We start from the raw sequence: 14,490 nt of genomic DNA on the forward strand, positions 1-14,490 counted from the left end.
GGAGACTAGTCTGAAGGCAGAAAAAAGTCCCTGCTCGAAACAGGGACCAGGCAAGCAAAGAACAGCTTCAAGCCATGCATCCCAGGCTTCTAAGCTCCCACTGCTCACACCTGGTCCCTTGTTCTCTCTTCCACAAGACGGTAGCCAGGCTCTGATGCCCTGAAAGTCCTTCAAGCCAAATGCACACTCAAAAGGACCTGGCAGAAGTAAGATGCTCTACCAGGGTCTTGAAAGTACATCTTATACTATCTCTGCCTCATCCCCATCCTCCTGCCTCCCACAACAAATAGAGCGGAGTCTTCTTTGCTGATAGCCAAGGCTGGTCCCCCAAGGACTGTCAGCATGAAGAGACTATCCAGTCAAGTGTGACCTCTGTCCTAGCTGTGGCTGAGCTGGTCAGACCTTCCGTGGATCAGGAAGGGCAGGAAGAGACCCTTTCAGAACCCAGCAGCTTAGAGAGGAGAGGACTGCTCAGGAGCAGGAGAACCACATACCTACAGTCTGCAGCCCAGCCTCCTCCCCAGGTAGCACAGGGAACACAAGGGGAAAAGAAGAGCCAGGTACTGAAAGGGCCTTGCTATGCAAGAGAGAGGGGAGTGAGAAAGGGAAACTGAGGATAAGGGAAGGATCCCATAATCAGGTAGGCACCCCATGTACAGCAGATGACTAAGGCCCCATGCCCAGGTGCACCTCGACCCAGAGCACAGCCAGCCAGCACAGCCTGCCAGAGGTTCCTGTAAGCTCACTTGTCCCAGGACCAAGGCTCCCCACCAAGGCTTCAGAGAAGGCCTGAGTATGCTGTTCCAAATATGTCTATGGTAGTGGCAAGACAAGCTGCCTGGAGCAGGTCCCTTAGATTTAATCTCAATAAACTGATGGAGAAATAAAGAGCTCTTTGCAGGGGTGGTGGTGGTGGCATTACTAGGGATGAAACTCACTGAACTACATGCCCAGCCCTTTTTATTTTTTAAGACAGGGTCTCACCAAGTCACCCAGGCTGGACTTGAACTTGCTATTGTTCTGCCTCAGCCTCCCAGAGTGCTGGGATTACAGGCGTGCACTACTACACTCAGCTATACCCTTTCTGAGGGGCTTTGAGGAAATAATGGACTACTCACCTATGTGCCAAGGGCTGGTATCACATCCCAGCTCTGAGAACCCTTACACAGGCCAGGCAGCTTTCGGCTCCAGTGGAACCCTGGGGGCTCTGCTCTGCTCCCTGTCCTAGTATAGATCTGTCTCCTCCTGCTCCTTTAGGAGGCCTGCCCTGACCATCTGCTTCTTCAAGTTGTCAGGCCTAGCAAGGAGAATCATAGTCTTAAATTCCAGCTGTGATGCTCTGGCAGTCCCACATTCTTTCAGCCTCAGTTTCTTCATTAGGAAACTGGGAATTTCTTTTACCTTACAAGGATGCTCTGAGGGCCTTGCTGGAAACTCAGCTGCCTGCTTGTCTGTCTAGTGCTATTGACATGGAGCCTACGAAAGACAGCAGAAGAGACAAATGCTTGTCAAAGCTGGGCCAGCCATTTTTTGAACAGCCATGAAGACTGAATTCCCCTACATGAAGATCATAGGGTCATGTGGCAAAGGAAAAATGATGCTGGGGAATACCCTCCTTCTCATTCCTGGGCAGCAGCTGCCACTATACCAGATCAAAAGTACAGGGGAGGGGCCAGTGCTCCCTTCCCAAGACAGAGGGAACCCTAGTCAAACTGTAGAGTCCAGGTTACATCCACAAAAACTGACTAGGTATCTAACTACGTCCTTCTGGATGGTCTGCATCTACTGACCTCCAAGTCACTTCAGAGAGGTTGGGGGTCCAGCAGAGTCAGGTCCCAGCACTTTCCAGCACAAAAGGATTCCACAAACACCTGAGAGCAGGCAAGCCTGACTTAGCATCCAGTCCCTTTCACATCTTGGTAAACAGGAAGATGCCATTCTATAGCTGGATGAGACCTGTGAGATCCCCTTACATGGGATCCTACACAACTATGAGTTACTGCTTAGGTCACAGCTACACAGGATCCTCATTAATACATATGTTACCTAAAGTTTAGACTCTAGAGGAATTTACCTCTTTAGAGCAACAAGGAAACAGAGGGTCCAAAAAGTTCTGTCGTAGTAACTCATGGCTAGCTGGGTTTCTCTGGTAGTGTCCCCAAAGCAACCATCAGTCCTCACATCAGGTATACAGAGAAAAAGGAGGGCAGCTATAACACTGAGCCTTCTTGCCACCCAGACAAGCAAAACCTCTTCCCTAGGAGGCTAGTTTATTCTCATTCACTTCAGAGGTGGCAAAAGCATGTCTAGGCCCCAAAGGAAGAAGGGGGAGGGGGTCCCCACCCAAAAAACTCAAAGCTAGAGGAGAACACACAGTTATTAGGCTTATTAATTCATTCCATCATCTGATCAAACACTGACTAGGTATCTAACTACTCCATGTCATGTGCTGGGTTGGGTCCTAGGGAAACAGATCAATAAGGCACTTCTCTTCTTGCCCTGCCTGGTACAGGAAACAGATGGGGAAGCCGATAACTATGAGGTCACACTAAGCATGGCAACAGGGAGATGTCTGTGGTGCTGAGTCTTAAGAGTGCTCTGTGGGAGGCAGATCTGGAGAGCTAACCTGTGCATGTTGGGCAAAGGGGGTCCCAGAAACCAATACATCAACATGGAGTGCCTACTGTGTTATAGGATCAGCATGTAGAGTGTCATGCATGCGAGGGGAGAAAAGGTGTGTCTACAGAGGCCTTGACCACTACAGCAAGGGGAAGGCAGCAGCAGGGAGAAGTAGCTTTCCCCTGTTTTTTTTGCTCAAGCCCAGAGGACTCCCCAGCCAACTAGTCAGCCTCTGGGTCGGGAGTCCTGTGTTCTCTCATCTCTGCCTCCTCGCAGCTGATGCTACCAGGGTCCTTCTGGATGGTCTGCATCTACTGACCTCCAAGTCACTTCAGAGAGGTTGGGGGTCCAGCAGAGTCAGGTCCCAGCACTTTCCAGGATCTTGAAAGGCCCCAAACAATGCCTCTCACAGTACCTTCAGGTCATATGAGAGTAAGACTCCTGGATGTAAGTCACTATTCTTCCATCCTTTCCCCTGACCTCAAACCTCCCTCCTACTTGAAGCTCTGCCCTTGATTTTCCCCGCACAATCTTGCTTGGGCTTTCTATAGCTTTATGAGTTGCAGGTATAACTCCATTAAACTACTCGTCTTTTTCAAGGCTCAGTAACTCCCCTCCTGGTTCTCTCTTTTCCTAGTCAAGTGTCTCCCATGCCCACAGCTGTTAATTGTCTCCTATTATCTAAATAATTCACCACATATTTCTAGCCACTAAGCTTCAGACCCTAAAATCCAAATGCCTACTTCCTACCCTCACCTGTCCTTCTCAAAAATACCCTAAGGACAACTCTCAAACCAAACACTATCTTCTCTTACCAAAACTCAGGCCTCTTGCCACGCCCCCTGGGTCAGCTAACATCATCACCATTTAAACAGGTGCACAAAATACAAACTTTACATTCTCTTTTTATTCACCAGCCCCAATCCACTTCTTTAAGACCTATTGAACACCTATATGAGAGGCATCATGCCAGACACTGAAGTGTATACAGGTATCTCAAGAAGCTTGAATACAGGAGTGGTGGTACATGCCTGTAATCCCAGCACTCAGCAGGATGAGCCAGGAGAATGACCACAAGTCTGAGGCCAGCCTGGGCTACATAGTGAGTTCAATGTCAGCCTGAACTACACAGTGAGACCTAAAAAAGAATCTTGAATGTGAGAGGAAGGAATAGATTTGCACATTATGGTGAATGGCTGATATTAACAAAGCCCTGATACAATGCCCTGAGAAGCTGTGAAGCACAGAGGATAAAGAAGCTACCTCTGTTGGTAGGAAGAGAAGAGCATTTTGTCACTCATTTCTTGCATCTTTACTTTACACAGATATTTACACATTTGTAAGAGCTTTATACAAACACTTAATAAGACTGCTTTGTTTCATCCTTACAAATAACGCTATGAAGTAGGTAGCATTCATTTCTCAAGTGAAAAAACTGAGCCTAGAGAGGTTAATGTATTTACCCAAGGCAATGGGTGAATTGCAGAGCCAACAGTATTGCAAAGCCAAGCTGCCTACACCCTAGCCTTGGCTCTGTACTGCTTCAGGATCCCTTTGGAGGTGGCTAAGCAGGACCAGCACAGATACAGGGGAGGATGGAAGGACTCTAGTCTGCACCATGCACTGCTGCTTTGAGGCATTCCTCACAGTAGCTACCATATGTATATTTCAGGCTAGCTCCTCCACTAGAATGTAATCTCCTTTGAAGGGATAAACAGTTGCCTACCATCTTCATTGCCCCATGCCCAGAAGGAACTTAAGTATTTGTGGAAAGAGAAAATATGAGTCACTGCTGTTTAACCTGTTCCTGCTCACCAGAGAAATGAGACCCTGCCCTAACTGCCCAGGACACTTGCAGGCCTTTTTCTGACAGTCTGTCTCTGCAGGACCCTCCCAGAACATAGGACATGGCATGGATTAGAAGGGGAAAGGAAACTTCAGAATTTCCCTTCCACAAGGCCCAGGGGCCCAGGACTGAGGTAGGGAGACAAGTTGAGCAGGGACAGCAGAGGCCTTTCCGTTGTGGAACTCTTGTGCCTCCACTGTCAACACTGGGCCCTGGATCCCTGCTTTCCTTTGTGTTATCGCTACCTCTTGGGGTGAAGGTGGGGCCAGTCTTAAACCTCAAGAGTAATAAACCTCAATGACAAAGGAAGTCATCAAATCCAAGGCCTGCTCACTCAAGAGACCCTGCCTCTGCAGGCCCCATGAGGCTCTCACATTCTTAGAGCTACGTGATCCAGCCCTCCACATCATCTGACCACACTTTTTTGGGGGCCATGACCACACTTTATTAGGAGCCTAAGCCACTCTAGCTCCCTTTTGCTTCCTGGGAGAGCAAGGCCCCAGTGAGTTTAAGGTTCTAAACTCACCCCAAGGAAACAGAACTCACTCACTACCTCACTAGGAAGCCCAGCTTCGACACTTCAAAAATCACCTTCCCCCCTGAGAGACGGCTGCTTTGAGATTTCTCCCTCTCCACTATAATTCCCTAATTCAAGCCTCTTGGAATGCTTCTCATCCCAGATCCCTCTAACACACATCTTTGTCTGGAGCTTCATGCTTCAACTTGGGCTAGTTCTTAGGCAGGAACCAGGGCTACCTCTTCAGAGAGTCTAATAACTAGGCATTCTGTCTTCACTAGAGGGAAGGCTTTTGTTTCACTGTGGGCCTCAAGAGGCCCTCCCCAAAGTGACACATGCTATGTTTTCTAACCTCCTTTGTGGATATGCTATGAGCTCCCAAGGAAGTCCACAATCCCAGCTGGGACTAACAAGCTAACACAGGCATATTACACTCAGTTATTGCTGTAGGCGGAGGAAGTGCTTTGGAGGAGTAGCACTGCCCCCAAACACCTGGAACATGAGGTGGGACAGAGAGATTATGATGGAAGGTCTGCAAGGTTTCTGAGAAAGACCATTAACCCCTGCCTCTGTTGACACCCAGCCTGCCCCCTGAGTGAATTGAGCTATGCTTCTTTGTTGACTTGTCTCCAAGTAGGCTGAGAAACCTGTGGGACCTGCAGCCAACTAGGGCCCTCTTCCCCTTTCCTAGGGTTAGTCATCTTGTGACCTCAGGCCCACACTCTCTGGGCCTGAGGCAGTCACTCAATGCCACGAAGCTAGAATTTCCCCACCCCCACCTACAAAGCCCACACCCAGTGTGATCAATGCTCTGTTCCTACCACAGGCAAGGACAAATTAAGGACACTGTGACATAGGGACATGCATGACCTCAACAAGGACTTTCCTCAGGACACTTCAACTCAGTCAAATCCCCAAGTCTCTAAGAAAGCAAGAAGCCAACCTCAAAGTGAACTCTCCACCTGGGTCAACCCCCACTTCACTGGCAAGGTCTAGCGTTTCAGTTAGATCTTTTACCCAGCAATGGCATGCAATTAACAGAGGAGGGAACCCATGGAGCAGGAAGGGTTGCTACAGAGAGAAGGCCGACTTCCATCTGGGCCCCTGGGCTTAGCCTACAGCATTGGGCACCACTGTTTCCTGCAAGGCCTGGGCTTTCATGGTTTTCTGTAGTGTTCCCAAAATTAAGGACTATTCTACATCACAGGTTCCCAGGATCACCTTGCTTCTAAATCTACGCCAAGGCTGGGCTGAGTTACTGAGTTATCAGTTATTGAGTTATTAGTCTTCTGTAGGAGAAAGCCTCATCCCATTTACTCTACATCCTGAATCCTGCTGAAGCCAGGGCCACCAGCCAACATCAGGGCCAGGACCGGAAGGAAGCAGCACAGCCTATACAAAAGGCCTGCAAGTGGGCTATAAAAGGAGCCCCTCCCTACTTCCCCCAGGATGGGCCTGGTTCCTGGGAGGCCAAGTATGGAGAGAGACTTGTGGCTGGCACAGAGACACTGCAGTTGCTCAAAGACTTGCCTAGCACCACCTCAAGAGGTCTTGCAAGGAGGGGTGTGAGAACAAAAAGGCTGCCAGGAACGAAAGTGGAGAATTTCCAAGCCCCATCTCTTGGGACCACAGCCTCCCCCAAAGCAAACAACTCCACTATCTCCACTGCGTCTTCTCCAACTCCACAGTATTCCTACTTCTTTCCTGCTTTCTGGGGGCTGAGTGCACTCCCTAGCAGCCTTCAGGTACCCGGGTCCCCACTGTGCAGAGGCTCCAGCACACAAAGGAGCTCTGGTGAGAAGGAGCCAGAGGCAGTGAGCAGCTCTAATTCTAATGGCAGGATGCTGTGGGCACAACAACTAGGCTCAGGGGGCAGCTCAAGTAGGGACATTTCCACAGCAGGGAGATTATAATTAGGTAAGGACTTTGGCCTGGACACAAAGACACTGATTTCAAAAATGCCAGCCATGGCAGTATCAACATACATGAGCAGGAGTCTGCTCTACAACAGCAGCACAGCCACACTGGTGCAACTAATGCAAAGTCACAGAAAGTCATCCCTTCCCAACTACTGTATTTCAAACACCTCTCCAGCCTCATCTGCCCAGAATGAACCATCTGAACCACAGGACTGACCCAGCACCACTAAGGCCACTCTTCAGGGACAGTAGTATGGCTCTGATGGACATCAGTATGGCTCTGATGGACATACACACTTAGCATAATGAACAAAAGAATCTTTGCTGTTGTAAGCCATGGATGCTTAGGGACATCTGTCATCACAGCATGCCTTCACCTACCCTGACTGACAAGGGTGTCCTCATGCTTGTTTCCTCCACAGCACCTGCCACACCCTGTAATTATTTTAGTTGTCTGACCATTGATGTCTTTTCTGGCCATGTCTACCCTAACTTTATGCTAACTACTGGACTCCACAGTGCTTGGCACAGTTAGCAAATACCACAGGGAAGAGCCAGGAAAGCACATGTGGTATTGTGCTTATTCAGTGAGCCCCTGAGGCTCAAGAAAACCTGATTTTTTTAAAAGGAAGAAGTAGCTATGGAAAACAAACCAGGCTAGAGATCTACTGCACCCTGGATGAGTCAGAGGCAGGAGCAATCACAGCGAACCTGATGTGCCAAGCAGAGAGGTCTACAACACATGGTGTGATGCATAAGGAAGAAGCACAGCAGCAGATACATGCTCTGGAGTTTGTGCTAAGAGGTCTCAGGGAGGTGCTTCTCAGAGCCTCTGTAGCACTAAGCCCCAGGTCTCGTTTTCCTATAGAGGTGTAAGTGGACTGTCACTGTGAGCCAGGAAGAGAAAGTCCAGAGAGGAAAAGGCTCTTCTGTCTCTCACAACAGCTACTACCTACTCCTCCAAGAGAGTTGGGGAAAAGGTCTGGTAAGGCCACACCTCTCGATGAGGGCGTTACAACAGGATAAAAGCAGAAGATGCTCTGAAATGGGGGCAATGAGTCCGGCTTATCCACAGACGCAAGTCTGCACTGGTCAAACACATCTGGCCAGAGGGCAGAAGAGAGATCACATATCTTGGTCCACATTAACAAGAAAAAATAAAAACACCTCTGGTACAATTCGTCTTATCATTTTCTCCGAAGTGAAAAGTAAGTGAGTATCATAGCAGGAATCAGAACTCCTAGGCTCTGACACAAACCTGCTATGTAACCTCACCCATGGAACCTTGGTTTCCTTCTAAGAGAAAGATAGTAATTCCTGCTTCCCTGGATTCATGAAGCTTTTGCTCTGTGAACATTCAATATACCATGCAAACACTAAAACTTTTTATGCCCCATATCTCTATGTAGACTCATGAAGTGAACAACAACAACAAAAAAAAAACAAGTAGCTAACAGATTCCTAGGTAGGTTGTTAGGGCAGCCACTTGTGGTCATGTATGATGGTGGAAAGAATGGGAGCTCTGAGATTAACTAAGGTAAGAGCAAAGGAAACGAATACTTAAGTGACACCTAAGTGCCAAATGCTGTACTGGGCACTTTCACATAAAATCTTACACTTATAAAATCTCAGTAGATTAGATTGAGATTATTCTTGTTGACTGAAGATCAGTTTGATAAGTTAAAGGAACTTGCCCAGGGTCACAGAAGAGCTGAGACTCAAACCCAAACAGTGCTCTTGCCACCATCTTCAGACCATACAGCTCAATACCTACTGTTACGGTACAGTTCAACAGGGTGGGACCATCTGGCCAATGCTGCCCTAGACCACTCCTATCACCACTTCTCTCAGAGACTGATTCCCTAGGGCAGTATTGGCACACTGTTCCTCTCAAAAGGGCACTATAGAGTGTACGCCTCAATATTCTCTTCCCCCTACCCCACACACAGTTCTGCAACTTTCCTTAAAGTCCACATTGAGTTCTCCAGGTCTAAGAGGCAGAGTTTGAAGGCAGTGTCTTCTAAAATTAGGCCTTTGATTTCAATGTATCTATCTGTGGCCTCACTGAAGCCACATACCACTGAGGGTATGAGGGAAAGGGCACAGAAGGAGAAGAGATGTTATGAGTTAAGGAAGACGGATGCAGCTGGGGGCAGCAGAGGTAGATTCATCACCTTGGCTGTGGCATCAGACCATTTCCTGGAAGAGAGGGTCTCCCTACCAATATATTCAGATAGCTAGGGACTTAGAAATAGGTCAACGTGGGGCTGGGGATTTAGCTCAGCGGCAAAAAGCGCCTGCCTGGAAAGCGCAAGGTCGTGAGTTCAGTTCCTGGTACCGGAGAAAAACCAAAAAAAAAAAAAAAAAAAAGAAATAGGTCAACGTGACATCTTCACACCACAGAAAGGGTTACCATCCAAGAAGCTACTTCTACCCACTGTCCCATCTCCCTGCAAATGCCTGTAGTGGGCATCCTCCTCACCCTGAATCAGAGGGTTGGGTGGACAGGTACCAGCTCCTTGGCACAGCAGGTATGCCCAATCTCCTTCCCACTAAGCCCTCCTGAAGACTTAATCCTATCTCCTTCCTGTCAGAGATCCACACATTAGGCAAGTATACTACCTCATACTCATTGCCAAGGACTTAATCCAGATTCTCATTAAAAAAAAAAAATCTTTGAAATAAACATCATTTTTTACTATCCCCCTTTACAGATGAGGAGATCAGAGAAATAAAGTACATGCTCAGGATCACAGAGCATTAAACTGCACAACAGTTAGATTACAACCTGGCAACCTGAGCTCACAGCCCAAATACTTAACTACTGAACACTACAGTCTCCAGCCCTGGCCCCTCTTCCTTCTGTTAGTGCATCTATGTGCCACCTCAGGGAGGTCTTGTCAGTGCTCCTCTGCAAAGCACAAGAACATCCTGGCCTCTCTCCCCACCATCAACCTCACAGACTACTAGTATAGCAGTGTCGCAGACAGAGCCAAGTCAGTCCCATTGCAGCCTCTGCAGACTCTTGCAACTGATGGGAGGGGCCTAACTTACTCCTTAGGGATGGGTTGGATTCTCCCCCAGCGTGCCCTTAACCATCCCAATCTTGTCTCTACCATGCCAATGTGTTCCCTACCCCTGCAAGGAGTGACTTCCCGTCCTTCCAACATGGCACAGGCAAACTCCTCATTCATTCAAGGGCCAACTCAAAGGTCACCTCTCCTGTGTTGCACTCAGAGCTCTTGGTACACACCTTACGGTACCTAATACACAGAATCATAATCACATGCTTCCATGTCGATCTCATCCAAGAGTCCCCCAAAGGTCTTAGTCATCCTGTGAACCCTCAATGCCTAGCACTGGATGATTAAAAGATGTATAATGATATTTATTGGGCAAATGCCTCTCATTCCAAGGGGCCACCTAAGGAAATCTAGTGGCCAAGATCTCTAAACTCCAACTCAAGTCTGTGCATCTGTGTAGACACAGAGTCCTAGGATGAGCTGGAGATAGGAATCACAGCACTGAGCCTGCTCAGCTTCTCTGGTCATGTGTGAAATTGGCCCTTTTTCTTAGCTTCACAGGAAACAGAACCCCAGCTGGAAACCCACACATCAGGGCAAGCCTGGGGTGATGAGGAAACACTAAGAGGCCTGACTTCCCTTGGAAAAATGACAGTCAGACAGGAAACACACAGGCAGGGATGGCGAGCTCTGAAGATCTGGGTATGTGTTCCTGCCAAAGGGGAGTAACCAGCCAGCACAAAGGAACCCTTCGTGACACCCACTTGGCATCCTCCAGTATGGTGGGCCTAGCCCTCACACTAGCCTCTTGGTGAGCTCTTCTCATTGTTGGATACCCACAGCTACAAGGGTCACGTCCCTCTTTGAGCCTACTTGCCCCAAGGAGGTCAGTTATTTTCTTCTGCCACTGCCCCTTCATCAAAGGTACCACTCAGAACTGTTTTGTGTTTTAACTTTCCCTAGAGGCAAGGACCTATTTCTATTCACTAAGAGAGCCTGGTATTTAGGAATATCTATCTACCAATCAGCCAAAGACAGAAGCCTGGGGCTCTCCAACTCCCCACAGATGTGCTTGCCTAGAGTGCTTCCACAGGAGTCGCCACCTGAGGCTATTGTATTAATAATGACCCTGAACCACCTCACCACAAAAGGCACAGATTAAAAAAGTATGGAACCAGAGTCTAGAGAGGCTGAGGTTATCTTGGGATACACAGGCTGAAGCAGGCTTTACCCATAAAATAGGGTCTAAGTACAAAGGTTTTTCCTCACAAAGGCAAGGCAGACTCTAGGGTCCGGGAGGCCCAAATCAGAGTAACCTGAGAGAGCAGTCACCTTGGAGTGCAGCTGGTCTAGACTGGCCACTGGACCTAGCTGAGGTTCTGGCACACACTGGCACTAATCACTCCCTGTGTTTTCATTTGCTTGTCTATAAAATAGAGTGGTATTCCTGGACATCCTGCAGGGTTCCTTGTATGATTAGCCCAGAAAAAAACATGAGAAGCCCCTCTAGCACTCAGCAGAAAGTCTGTAATTGTTTTTTATGTACTTAAAGTCTGCAACATAAAAAGCCAGAGCCAACCTCATTCCTGTCACACAACTTCACAACCAAAGGCACCAAAGCACTTTCCCACTACTCTTTTGAACCAAACTCCTGCCCTAGAATTCAGCAGGTACCATTTCACAAGTGGTCAAGTGAGAGAGTAGAGTTAGGACAGAACAAGACCTCACATGAGTGCGGTGCCCTTTCCCTTAATCACTGTGCCTCTCCTTCGGGTCCATGATCACCCTGAGGGTAGCGCAGTGTCTCGCTCTTTGTCTAGGCTTCAGGTACTGCATGGTATGCTGGCAAGGTCAGCATGAGAAGGTCAGAGACACCTGAGGCACCTGAGCAAGATGCTAAGTGGCAGGGGACAACCTTCCTCAAAGTCTACAAGAGGTTGCAAGGATCAGAACCCATCAGGGGGCAGAAGTGGGGCAAGATTGAGCAGGAGGCTCCACCTGTATGGTCTGAATTCTATACATGCATCTATTACCCTTTTTCTCAGGCTTCTTTGATCTGGTTCCCCAAATCAAAGAGCCAGGGCCCCTTTACGCTGTCTACCCTCCATGCCTCTCAAATTTCAGCATTGAATCTGCACATGTTTGGCTGACCCACCCTTAGGGGCTGGGGAAATCAGGTCCTCCGCATTCCTGCCTGCATCCTCACAAAGACTTTTGTGAGAAACAATGGACTGCCTGGTTCCCTTGCCACAATCTTTCCTTCTGTTCAGGTCCTAACTTGAAAAGGAGAAAGCCTCACCTAGGAGTCTACTGAACAAAACTCCAAATACTTTCTCTACAGGAAACACGGTTCTACTTGATGGGTGGGTGGCTAGATGAGTTAGGACAAAACAAAACCGTTTCCTCCTTCTTTCTGAGTAACAAGCTAAGTGAAACACTCCGTCTGCTGTCCTGCACCTTAACCTTCTCTTAATAGTCAACATCCCTCACATATTCCAGTCCAACCTCTAGGAGGGCAAGCATAGCCTTTTACTGTTATTACTAAAAGCTGTTTATTAAAAGTGCTACAATGTATCAGGTCACATTTATTAAATGTTTAGTGTCAGACACTGATGCTTTACATCAATTGATTTACTTAATCTCCTGAGCAACTATGTACGGTGGCTATACTCACTCTTTTTACAGAGGAGGAAACTTAAGAGAAGGTAAGTAACTGGCTGGATGCACAACTTCTTGCTATATGGCCTTCATGGACACTTGCCTTCTACCACTGTACTAGACTTACTTCCTGCCAGTTACCCGTATGGTTTAAAATGCAGCTGTTATCCAGGCAACCTTGCCTTGGAACCTCCAGCCAATGACGCTGCTTCAGCATAAGGAGTACCACACAAGCAATGGGGCTGGGGCTGGAGTCTGATACCTAAGTGATGTTCCCAAGGCTATCTCAGCATTTCAGAGTGTCTGTCCTTCTTCCACATTGGAATCCTTTCTCAAATCGCTAAAATGATCTCCCAGAGATTGACAGGGCCAATGGAGGCACTGAGGAAGCTGGCTGCCATCTCAACTTCAGGCAGCTGTGCCAGATCTCTGTCAGATCTGAAGTTTATAGTTGAGCGTAGCTGCTTTACCACAAGACCTTCCTCTCCATCTCCTCACTCATCTACATGCATGCACACCATACCCAGAAGGTCTGTGGGATCCTCTTTTGGGCTGTCACTTCCTGACTACCCCCTCTTTCCCCTCCTTCTGAGGTGGGTCTCTCCAACACCTGTCTCTGGGGGTCCTTGCAGGAAGCACCTCACAGCCAGGGGTTGAAAACACATCATCTCTTGATAAGAGGCACTGGACTGGACGGCGGGGGCGAGTGTCCACACAGGCACTCATTATACACTCGGAAAGATCTGGGGTTTCTCAGAGTCCCCCAACTCCCTCCTCCCACGAGAGACCTTCGCAGAGGCAGCCAACCTCAGGCCTGGGAAGGCAAAAAGGCAGGAAACCAAGAGGAGCGGCTCCTGGCTCCCTGCAGTCACCGGACATAGGACACAAAGGACTAGACCCCAAACTGGCTGCACATTCTTCCGAAGAGTACCTGTCTCCAGGGCACTGGGGGTGGCCTTTCTGTGGCCAAGATCCTGCTTACAATAATGCTTGCAGGGGCAAGGGGAGCATGGCAAGCCCCAGTTCTGGCTGGGTGTCTGCCCACCACATAGCCATCCAAAACTCAACTGCAGGACAAAAGCAGGATTGAGAAGGGGGTGTGGGGGAGCAAGCAATGTCTCCCAGGTTTTTCCAACCCGAACAAGACTACCCTCCTCTCTCTTCCGAAGAGAGACATGAGTAGGCCCAGCTGTGCTTCCAAACCAGCCCTATACCACATCTGCCCAAGTTCTAGTCAGAAAACCCAGAAGTTCCTTTGCAAATGAGAGCTAATCCTTGGGCGTCCAGACTGTTTCACAGACTTCGATTTCCAGAGCATTCTGGCCCCAGGTTCTCGGGCTGGGTAGGGGCCACTGCCTCGGCTCCCCTCGAGGCTGCTCCCTGGGGCCGAGGGGTCCGATGTCTGCCCCTCTGGTCTCCAGCCAGCCAGGAGTTTTAGGCCTCAGCAACACTACCTCTGCTGTCGGGGGGCTCCTGTAAGGTGAGCCGAGGAGCCGGACAGCCCCCGACCCCCGGTGGCCACCCCAGACGAGGCGGGGGCGGAGTCCGGGTCCCGGAGGGCAGGGCCCGAAAGTTTGCCCGAGTATCTGGGGCTGCGGCCGGGGACCCTGCAGCCCGGGGCGCGCGCGCACACGGGCCCGGGCGGGGAGGGGGCGCACTTACTGGCACCCTCGATCTTGTCGGCGCCGCGGCTCCACGTGATCTGGCGTGTCTCCAGCTTGACCTGAAAGGTCTTCCGCTCCGGCCGCTGAGACTTCTTGGAGTAGAACAAAGTCATGACGGTGCCCACCTCGAGGCTGCGGCAGAGGTGCAGCACCTCGGCGTCGGAGGGCGCGGCGGGCCCGCAGCCGTTAGCGCAGGGGGAAGAGGCGCCCGCCATGGCTCCGGCGCGGGGGGGCTCGGGCGGCG

At 49.4% G+C, this 14,490-nt stretch overlaps 1 protein-coding gene across 1 annotated transcript in view; it reads right to left on the bottom strand.

Moving 5' to 3' along the window:
- Plcg1 (phospholipase C, gamma 1) overlaps window positions 1-14,490 on the bottom strand; it is a gene marked incomplete at its 5' end in the record, with an annotated part of 36,364 nt that extends 21,874 nt beyond the window's left edge. Inside the window, 1 exon segment of the mRNA XM_005392520.2 lies at window positions 14,245-14,490. Within this exon segment, the coding sequence (XP_005392577.2) occupies window positions 14,245-14,490 (246 nt within the window).

The sequence above is a fragment of the Chinchilla lanigera genome, unplaced genomic scaffold (assembly GCF_000276665.1).
Source record: "Chinchilla lanigera isolate Chin_1 unplaced genomic scaffold, ChiLan1.0 scaffold00044, whole genome shotgun sequence".
NCBI classification, from domain to species: Eukaryota; Metazoa; Chordata; class Mammalia; order Rodentia; family Chinchillidae; genus Chinchilla; species Chinchilla lanigera.